This window comes from Hylobates moloch, unplaced genomic scaffold, assembly GCF_009828535.3.
Source record: "Hylobates moloch isolate HMO894 unplaced genomic scaffold, HMol_V3 SCAFFOLD_6, whole genome shotgun sequence".
NCBI classification, from domain to species: Eukaryota; Metazoa; Chordata; class Mammalia; order Primates; family Hylobatidae; genus Hylobates; species Hylobates moloch.
The window spans coordinates 49,395,431-49,406,883 of record NW_026652281.1 but is presented as its reverse complement, the minus strand read 5'-3'; the positions used below and the strand labels follow the sequence as shown (position 1 = coordinate 49,406,883).

The following is an 11,453-nucleotide window of genomic DNA, read 5'->3' as shown; positions in this document are numbered from 1 at the left end:
CAAATGCAAACAATATCCTTAGCTCATTTAATAGAATCATTAGGAGTTTTAGACTGTTCATACCTCTTCAGTTTCATATTTAGATCAGGACATGAAATTAAAATGATTTCATTCATTTGGGAGTTGGAACTACAAATTTTGTTTCAAATATAGATGTAATTTTTTTTTTAAGCTGAAGGGCACAGTGGCTAGTGGCCTTTTAGTGTAGAAAATCCAGCACATGAAGCCCCATTAGAGAATTTGTATAGGTACTTGGAACAACCTTTTAACATTTTTTATTAATCCTACTTTCCCCAGTAATCTCATCTTTCATCCTTTTACACCATAGCTAAGATTTTCTATTCCTAGATCTTCCTATGATAATTCAAGGAATTTCTGTAACGGAGTCAACCTATTAGGTCCTAATTTTTTAAAGAAAATTAGCATGAAGTGTTCTACAAAATCAACTACTAGCTATTGTCAGAAAATATAATCTCAAACTTTCTTTCAAGTATCTGTAATTGAATGTCTTAGAAATTTTAACACACATTTTGACACTATCTCAAAATATTTGTTGTTGCATTACTATCTAGTTGCGTCCTCTATAACATCCTCCATTCACTACAATTATTGTACAGTGCTAAAACGTATCTAAGTTTTGTCTGCATTTTCAAATTGAGTAATGTATATTTAAGAGGCATCTATATTAATGTGCTTTTACATATTAACTCAGAAATATTTTAAAATATTTTTGCAGTTTCCCATGAAGCTGAAAGTTGTTTTTAAAAATCTTGTATTTAAATATTAGTTGCTCTTCCAAATCTCTATCCCTTTTTAAAGCTGTTGTATTTATAAAGCTATTTGTATTTATAAAGCTATGACAGCTAATTTGGGGTGCAAAGATTATTTTCTAGTTAGAAATAGTAATGGGGTAGAGTAAAAATCATGCCATTTGCCCCTAGAGCATATTCTTGATAAACTTCATGAAAATGAATAACCTACTCAACCTTTTCATATTAACTACAAATTATATAATTTATATTACGTAAAATTAAAAAGGTTCTCATTAAACTACTCACTCTGAAAATAAATGAAATTATTCAAACTCATTTTACATAGTCTGAAAATTAATTTCTAACATACCCTAAACAAAGAATATCTTTATAAGCAAACAAGCTATTGCTTTTAGTAAATTTATTTATTGTATAAGAGTGGAAGGTTAATTGGTACAGTACTATGCATAATCTCTCACCCTTGAAAAATTAAACATAACTGGATAAAAATAACAAAGCAGAATGAAAACAGAATATTTTATGGAGAATGTTCTGCTGTATTTATATACTAATGTGCTTCACCATTGTGTCTTAATTTCTTTTCTTACTGATTTCTTACAAAAAATGAACATATTTTGTCATTTGATAAATGTACACACAGTTCTATATTTTTCATTCAACTCAGCTAACTGACTGAAACTTTCAACTAAATGTAGCACTAGTTAAAAAATTAGAGCCCATTCCCTTATCTCAGAAAATGCAACATTGTCCTGTGAAATTTGCACAATGGAATATAATGCAAATATCTCAGCTACAAAGTAATAAATTAAAAAATGCCAGCCACCATCTTATGACTTAAGCATTATGAATTAGTCAAATGCTATCTTGTGGAATAAAATAGTCATACTAAATGTAGAGAAAAGTGATAAAAGTTTCAAAAATGTGTGCCAGGACTACCTTCATTACTTTTATATTTAATTGTAAATTAGATGTTTAAAAAACTGAGCTACTCCCTCACATGTTATCTTATATACCAGAAAGGAAACAAAGCATCATTATTCTTCAGGGTAACTGTATCAGAAAGAGAAATTACTGCAAAACAAAACAAAACAAAAAGCAAAAAACCCCACAAGCTTTTATACACATAAACCTAATTGAACAAAGGAAAATATTTAAAAATACATCTATCGACAAATATCTGTAGGTTGCTCCCCAGAGCTAACAGTGACACACATAGCAATACTATAGAAATTATGTGCACATACTTATATTCCTCAAAGATTCAAATTTGTTACATCAAAGCATACATGCAAGAATGTGTGCCACATGACTTAAAAACTTCCCGTTGAACATAAAACAAAATAAAAATCTGTGAATAAATATAAAGCATCCCATAATAATATCTATAGGAAGCCAAAAGGGGCCAACAAAAATGTCTATGACCTAAGTTTTACTTCATAGGAATATTCATAAGTCTCCAAAACAGATTTAGTTGTAATGCTACACATTACAAATATTCAACTGCTTACCAAAATACTTTTTCTGGCAGCAAAATGTTACTTAAAAAGTTGGGGGGCGGTGGTGGTGGTGGTAAGTGCTTGAGGGAATAAGAATGCAGCAGAAAATTACAGGAGCCCACATATCCTTTTTCTTAAATTTAATTTGTCATATATAAGGTTTTTATATACAATCAGTGTGCATTGTAACAGTTTATATTAAAAGTCAATCAAGTTTATCTAAAATGTTAACCTGGCTGCATAGCACATTTGACATTATTGCCCACATGAAACGGGAAAACAAACGGATTTACAATAACTTTTGGCCATTTTGGATTCTGAAAAGTGTTTATACACCTACCCTTTTAAACCAGATGCATCTGAAAAAAATGTTCCCAGAGCATGCAGTTTAGATTTTACATATCATCTTGCCATTTTTTAAAAACTACAAACACAATATTGACTAAAAAAGGAAAAAAAGGGAATAACATGTATCTAATAAAATATTCAGTATAAAAAGAGGACTAATGGAATTAAGTGGCCCCTTTCCCCGTTTTTACATTCTAAACAATGATTCCATCAAGACAAATCATTAAAAAGTGTTATTACACTGATTTTTTTTTTTTTTATAAGAAAGCCTGAGTTGGTAGGGAAAGGAACAGTCAAAAAAAGCCTGAGAAAGGGAAGGAAGTAAGGAAAGTTCCTTTAATATTTACAATAATTTACAGCCATTTTTTTTTTTTGTAAAAAGGCATAATAGATCACAAACAGGAAATTCCTGGCTATTTTACAGATATAAGTACAGAATTTAAATATTCAAGCTTGTGATGAAAAGCGGCAAGGTGGTCGCAGTGTACAATGTAAACAAGTAGCTTTGGAAATGAACAAAGTCCTTGAGTGTTTTTCTTTATTAAGAAAGAACTCTCTTTCATTCCTTCCTGAAACATGATCACAGGTCAGAGTAAAGTTCATATTATATAAACTTAATTTAAATGGAGGTCAGTCTAAAATCACTGACTTAAAAACAGTTTTATCCAGCCTGTATGGGAGGGCAGTGTTGAGGTCCCTGTAATAGTAAACATTTTCCATTTCTTTAAAAAAGAAAACAAAAAAACGTACTACAGTTTTGTAGTACAGTGCAGCATAATCCTTAAATATAAAAATATTTTCTCTTCTGTTGGGATAATAGACCTTGCATCCTGGAAAGAAGTAACAATACTGCTACTGATAGAAGATCTGTTTATATCTTTCAAGTCATGTAAGGCAATTACTGTGTTAGTTTATGATATATGGCTAAAAGAAAAGTCCAGAAAAATGAAGTATCAGTTTCTGTTATGTTTTCCGACTACTCCAGGTATGCTCCGGTGTACTTTTGTGTTCAACTGAATGTTCAAATGGAGATCTGGAGCCATAAGGAGATCTCTGATCTAGTGGTGACCTAGGGCCACTGCTGGAAGCTCTGTGGTCCATTTGCCAGTCTGAGTGATACCTATAATCCCTGGAAGATTTATGGTGCGTATATTCAGAACTTGACCGGTGGTCTGAATGTAACCGATGATCTGAGTGAGAACGATGATCAGAATGAGATCTATCTTTTAAACTTCCTTCCAAATTTGACCTGTGATCTCTACTCCTGTGATCATCCAGTTTTCTGTGTTTCTCTCTGTCACTGTAATATCTAATAAAGAAAAATTGAGAATTTTAGACAAATGCAAATTAAAATGTTTCCAAATACAAGATAACTAAAAAACATAAAAATACCTTAAAACATGTTTTTAATTGTATACAAGCTCAGTGTTTCATTATAAAACTTACTAAATTAACTCAAAAATCACTGGAAATATCTCTTTGGAAAAACTATTTGATTCATAAAACTAAAGCGAACCATACAAAACCCCTAAAATAGCATCTAATTTCACATGGCTATTTTAGATAATTAGCTGCTTTTTATTTTATACATCATTTACATGACTGCATCTTAATTGTCTGGAAGCTGAAATTAAGATTATTACAACTATCTGAAATACTCCTGAGACCAGAGCCTTTTATCAACCTCTAAGCAGGAAAAAGTTTAAAAATGCTAGAATGCAGTCTACGAAATAATCTGAAAAATTTTTCACTGGTTGCTGATGCCTATTAAAAGCTTCCTCAAGTTTGACTAGTTATATAGTAAGACTTGACACATGAATCATTAAGAAATTTACTCCATACAAACATGTGACAGCTTGATAAAAAATAAATGTGGCAGTTCAATGAGAAGTATTCTCTAAAATGAGTGCCTTTTCCAAACTGACACACACACAACTGTAACTATATTGCATAAGCCTGTGAAATATATACTATAAATCTGCCTTTTCCTTTTATTTGACCCTTTCAAATAACAGCCATTCTACAACTGATGTGTTCACAGTGTTGACAGAGGTTCTCAAAGAAATTATTGTAGTGAACACAACTAAAATACAAAGAATGTCTTCTAATTTGTTTCTCCTACTTACTATAAAAGCATAAATACTATAAATCTCAGTTTTCAAGTTTACTTTTATAGTAGTGATCATTAACTACCGAAAATACTTCTTTATCAATAAAGGAATAAAAAGTATTCTGATGTTATTATACTGAGGTTGCTTACTGCTCAAAGGCTTCAAAAAACAACAATAAACAAAAAACCTTCCTGGTTCCAATAATATTCCAGATTGCTGAGGTTAAGTTTTACCTCGATGAGATGTGTTCACATATATTAATTTTTCCCCTGACTTTTTAAAAATATGGAATGTAAAATTTCCTAAACCAAACCTGAATCACTGTATCAAGCTTTTATCACATTTATTATATTTTAAAGAGTATTTGAGCCAATATTCTTCAAAACCAACAATGAACCCCATGCAATTTATAATTATACAACTCCCTATATCAGCTTTCTTACTACATATTTTGATCTCAATTTTATAATTTAAAATCCATTTTAAAGAGAAATTCAGTTCTTAAAATATATTTTTCTTAATTATATACAACAACTGTATTTCACAAGATTTGTTTTGACTGCATGAAGATTGAATTGGCTGATAGGTCAAATACAGGAACATCATGATAAGGAGAAAGACATGCATAAGCAAAATTTCTAAAGTGACTGCCAAGTTTACCTGCTGTCTTGCTTGTAGTGATCCCAATCACGATGGTCTTTACCATTACTAAAAGAAGAATAGGGTCTTTTCCTGGAATCACTTTTTTTGTAAGAATCTCCCTGATGTCGGTCTTTATGATGATCATGGTACTGAGTTAAGTGTCTATCAGAGGAATAACTGTCCCTGCTGCTATCATCGTGATTTGTATTCTCTTTTAATCTTTCCACATCTGTTAGATAAGTACAACTTTTATTAATGACCTTAAAAATAATACCTGGCAAAAAAAAACTTAGTTGATAGATAACAAGAACTCGTTTCTACCCTTGCCAAAACAAAAATTGGTTCCCAAATGCAAGCAGTTAAAGCATTTAGAAATGGTGTATAAAAGCAGTACTAGGGATTAATTAAAAAGGGTTACTTGATTCTGAAATGTGACAGAAACTAAAAAATATGGGACCCATTCCTTTCTCAGACTATACTTTTGTGACTCTCATACAGAAAGAATGCATTACTATTCCAAATTACATAAAAAAGAATATTTGTTCATTTTAACAGTCATTCTACAATTTCTAGAAACTGAGAAAAGGATGATTAAAAGGATAAACTAAAATGAACTATAAGAGAATACATTTTACATAATAATGTAGCTATGTATCAGAATTATTGTATCTCCTTAATATAAAGGTACTTATAAATAAAAACAAGGTAAGAACCTTTTTTTATCATTTGGTTTATTTTAAAAAAAAAATTTTTTTTTAATTTATTTTCCCAATCAGTAAGGCTTACATACCTGGATTTCTAATCATGTGAGGATTCAAGTTGCTGTTTTGATCATTGTTTTGCTAAAATAAATGCACACATGTGTAAGAATCTTTAGGTGACTTCACAAACTTACAAAAAAGGAGAGATAATTCTTAGAAAATACTGATAATGAAGTCTTCACACAAGATATTAGAATGTTTATGTGTGTATATATATGTGTGTGTATATATACATGTATGACATTTATAGATCTCCATTTTTAAAGTATGAACTACTTGTCCCATGACTTAAAGAGATTTTTTCACTTTGAAATAAATTGACTTAATAGAAAAGTTGCAAAAACACTGAGTTCCCACATACCCTTCATCTAGCTTCTCCTAATGTTAATATCTTATATAAACATAGTATAATGATCAAAACCAAATAATTAACATTGGTATAACACTATTAATTGAAGAACAGACTTCATTCAGATTTCACATTTTTCCACTAATATTCTTTATCTGCTCGGGGATTCGATTTGGAAGCCCATATTACACTTAGTTGTCATGTCTTCCTCTGGGATAGCTCCTTAGTCTACTGCATGCTCTTAACACTTTAGAAGAGTAGCAGACAGTTATTTTATAGAATATCCCTCAAGTAGGGCTTGTCTGATATTTTCACATAATAACACATATATTTTTGGCAAGAATTCCACATAAGTGATGTGCCTTTCTCAGTATCAGAGGGTTCATATGATGATATGTCTTAACTATTGGTGACATTAACTTTGATCACTTGTTTAAGGTGGGTCAGGCAAGTTTCTCTATAAAGTTATTATTTTCCCTTTATAACTAATAAACATTTCAGAGGAGATCTGCCAATATCCTGTTTTCTTGCGCATTAACTTTACCTCCCTTCTGTGAATCTTGCCTGCAACAATTATTACTGTGGTATTCAATGGTGATTTTTAAAATCTATCTTATTCATTCCGTATTTATTAATCAAATTGCTCTGTAAAAAGAATGTCTCACGGTTTTAATTATATAAATTCAGGGAAAAAATATGATGGCAAGTTTACCTGAGATTCCTGCCGTTTTTTAATAGCATGCTTATATAATTTATGTAATTTTCTTGCATCAAATTCAGTAAACTTAGATACAAAAATCCACAGGTTTCTAGAAGAATTTAAAAAAAGGCAAATTAAGTTAGTCTGGTGGAACATATTTAGTTTTTTTCATGGAAATCCTTCCCTCCAGGCACAAACACATATACACATACACAGCCCTCTATGGAACAAACTCTTAAGGATATTAATTTTCCCATGCATTTTTTCAAAACTTCATATATGAATAAGACTCCAGTGAAACTAAACATTAAATTTTACTTCTCTTCCAAATCGCTTCATTTTATAGTCTTTAGAGTGAAAAGCAGTACAATCCTAATTTGAAATGCACCAAAGACATAAATTAAATCAGGAAGTGACTCAGATTCATATTGTGATCCTGATTATGCATATAAGGGGCAGGTATGTTAATAACTGGAGTGGAAATACCATCAGATAATATGGATTATGCTTGTAAAGAATTATCTTAAGTAATGCTTTATTAAAAAGTAACTGTCACTTAATAATGGTAATGTAATGGTCCCAAGAGTAACACGACCAAACCCATAAATGAGGTACAGCTTGCTATCTCTTCCCATCCCAAGGGAGGCATCAGTAATTAATCAGACTGTGATTATTTCACAATGCATGTGTGTATCAAATCATCAAACTGTATACCTTAAATATATAACTGTAATTGTCAAATATACCTCCAAAAAGAAAAGGAATGTTAAATTCTAAGGTAGGGTAGTAGTCCCTAGAAGATTCAAATATGCACTAGAGGTATAATATTTACCTTGAAATATATTTTTTAAATGAACTTAGAGAATATATTGAATGATACCTTACTGAAATGAAATCCACGGAAGGGGGAAAATTCATCTAGCCTTTATATAAATTCACAGACTATCTCGGACATATCTACATTCTATGGTTAACTCATAAGGGTAAAAGGTAGGAAGTTAATAAAGTACCTTTTTGTTCCTAAGTAAATACCTTATAAAAATATATTTTCCCCCCAAAAAATCTAGTCAGGAATCAGATTCTGGTCTTAATTATATCATCCAAACGACTGTCTGATCTTGAACAAAGCACCAGAGCTGAGGCAAGCATCAGCACTTACACAAACCTAAGAATTAGTGCCCCTTTTAAACAGTTCAGGTCCTAGGTGTTTCCTTTGTCATTCTCCAGTCCCAGCCCTAAAATGCTTTTCATCTGAATCCATTTTTTTCTTCTGTAAAATGGTATAGTAAATATCTGTTCACACTTCCTACAAGTAATACTATTAAAAGGATCGCTAGAATGAGGCCTATTTGATAAGATAAATAAAATACAAATATACATTCTATTTTGGCCATCACTTTATTACAGTGATCTGTAAGTAAAAACTAGTGTTGCATTTCAGTTGTTTTTAAGAAATCTGGTCAAAAAATATATTGAAAGAAATTGTAAGCAAAAAACAAAAAGATCATTATGGTAACTACGGTAACACTTGCTTAATGCCAACCATTCTGTAATTGTGGTTTAGATCTCTATGGTCTTTCATTCTGCACAATTCCCCAGATGGGGAAAGAAAGGGAAATATCCCATAAAGCAAAATAGCTGCGACCTCTACCTCCTGGGTTCAAGCGATTCTCTTGCCTCAGCCTCCTGAGTAGCTGGGTCTACAGGCATATGCCACCATGTCCGGCTAAATTTTTTTTTTTTTTTTTTGTATTTTTAGTAGACCACCGTCTTAGCCAGGATGGTCTCAATCTCCTGACCTCGTGATGCACCCGCCTTGGCCTCCCGACATGCTGGGATTATAGGTATGAGCCATTGTGCCCAGCCCACAATGACTGTTCTTGAGGGGATCGGGTCAGCCAATGATAGGTCTTAATATAAGGTACTTTTTTTTCTTGTTTCTGCATTAAAAAAAAATTTCCCCCAGCACTTTGGGAGGCCAAGGCAGGCAGATTGCTTGAGGTCAGGAGTTCAACACCAGCCTGGCTGACATGGTGAAACCCCGTCTCTACAAAAAATACAAGAATTAGCCAGGCCTGGTAGCGTGGGCCTGTAGTCCCAGCTACCAGAGAGACTGAGGTGGAAGGATAGCTTGAGCTCAGGAGGTGGAGGATGCAGTGAGCCGAGATTCGCCACTGCATTCCAACCTGGGCAACAGAGCGAGATTCCATCTCAAAAAAATAAATAAATAAAAATAAAATTTCTCCAAGATAGCAAAAGATATTTTGCTTTATGGGATATTTCCCTCTTTTCTTCCCCATCTCCCCTTTAAGGGAATTTGGTTTAACCAGAGAGAGTGGCAGCAGGAATGAACAATAAGGAATATGAAATCAAAGTAACTGAGAACCAAACAGGGGAAAACCAAAAAGGTAATCTGCCCAACTGAGTAAAGAAAAGTGAGGTGAGAGCATAGCCTTAGGATGTAAAGTGACAGAACATAATGACAAGGTTAAGTCTCCTGGCTATTAGTCTCTCTTCTTCCAAAGGTTTCCCCACCCTTTCCTTATAACAAACCGAATTTGAAATGGTACCTATTTGTATTAGTCACTGTGTAATTTTTTTAAATTAAAATTTTATTTCAAATTCTTTAATTCTTTGCTCATTTTAAAATTTACTTTCAACCAAATTCACTGCGTAATTTCAATAAGATGTTCCTCATTTCTCATCTAGAAAGCAGAAAAGGTAGACATTCTAACTCTTTGAACCTCAAAAATCTAAGCCCTAATTATAAGGATTCAAAAAATTGGTGAAGATACAACTAAGTATTTCCATTCAGTGGTCCTCCAAAAATGATAACCCATTCTTGGCAAAAGGCATTATTTAAACGAGAAGTTGCCAGGCTTTCAAATTTTATAGTTCCAGTTAAATGTAAAAGATAGAAGCCAAGCATTTTTACACTAATAAAAGTAGAGAAGAATTTTAATATAATCCTTTAGATTAGCTAAATTTAGCTTTAAGAACAATTTGCACTACATTACCTTCATTTTCCTAATTTTTTGCATTTTACATTGTGTGACGATGTTAATTTTTACATCTTTATACATGTATCCAGGAGGTAAATTGCTAAATTCATGCAACAATAAACTTTGTGGGAACACCAACTTCAAAAGATATTACTGATAATAATTAGGTAAATTGCAAAGACTTTTTCAAATAAAATGCAATCTGAATTTTAATGAAACAGCTTTCACTATTTCTTTAAAGGCAGAGATGCCACTTGTTACATACCATGATACATAAGTAACCACTCATAAATAAAAAACTTTAACGTTAAAGGGAGAAAAATTAAAACAATCATCTGTAGGTTACCTCTTTAAAAATTATCTTGTTACCTAAACTTCAGGATCAGGAAAGAAAACAAAAAACAAAAGACAGTTATATAATATAAATTTAACACTTCCTGAAATGTGTATCACTTACTTTCTCCATTGCTTAATTTGTTCAGGATTTGTATACTCTTTTAGACATTCTGTGATATGGTCTCCAATTTTTATTAAACATTGTCTAGTATGTTCTAGTTGTTCTCTTTCTGAAAGGCCTTTCTCAGGCCTATCAAGTTGTTTCAAAGCTGCTTTAACAGGCCTCATTCTTTCTTTACACTTTAAAATGAGAAAACAAGAATATAAACACATGTATTAAAAATCTAAATTCAACAAAATCTACCTCCTTCAATGATATTTACATGAGTATAATATAACAGTTTGATAGCAAAATAAACAATTAAATCTCACACTTCACAAATCTTATACATCAGGGTTCTTTCCCCTTTAGATTTTCTTCAGGAAAGCAAGCCTTTCCGTTATCATTAAAATCAGTCTTTGAGTAAGTAAAAGTTTTGGATTTTACTTAGCTTCTACAAAAAATGGTTATTTTTTATACTGTAGCACACTATTATAAGGAGTCTTAAATATAGACTATTAAAAGATAGTAAAATATTTCAGAGTATAACTTAATACCCTACTATCCACTAAATACAGGGTAAAATGACTTTAACAAAACTATTAAAATCAATATAGCTAGATATATAAACTGTATTCTTCCAAACCTCTGCGACAACAGAAGGTGGCGATAATGACTTGCTCTTCATATTCTGGGTGGTTGGGAAGTAGAGGGTCAAAGGGTAACTTTTTCCTTGGCCTATACATTCCTGACATGCTAACAGAAGGATGACATATTAAGAACTGTATGTTTTATTGTAGCAATAGGAACTATAACCTTATACCAAAATCAGAAT

At 31.9% G+C, this 11,453-nt stretch overlaps 1 protein-coding gene across 2 annotated transcripts in view; it reads right to left on the bottom strand.

Moving 5' to 3' along the window:
• Positions 1-2,394: 2,394 nt before the first annotated feature.
• CHD1 (chromodomain helicase DNA binding protein 1) overlaps positions 2,395-11,453 on the bottom strand; it is a 74,858-nt gene continuing 65,799 nt past the window's right edge. For both annotated transcript variants that reach the window (XM_032156754.1, XM_032156755.1), the window contains 5 exons: positions 10,640-10,818; positions 7,193-7,289; positions 6,161-6,212; positions 5,389-5,599; positions 2,395-3,926 (listed from right to left, as the gene is read on the bottom strand). In XM_032156754.1, the coding sequence (XP_032012645.1) occupies positions 3,581-3,926; positions 5,389-5,599; positions 6,161-6,212; positions 7,193-7,289; positions 10,640-10,818 (885 nt within the window). In that variant the 3' untranslated portion in view covers positions 2,395-3,580. The remainder of the gene's footprint in view (positions 3,927-5,388; positions 5,600-6,160; positions 6,213-7,192; positions 7,290-10,639; positions 10,819-11,453) is intronic.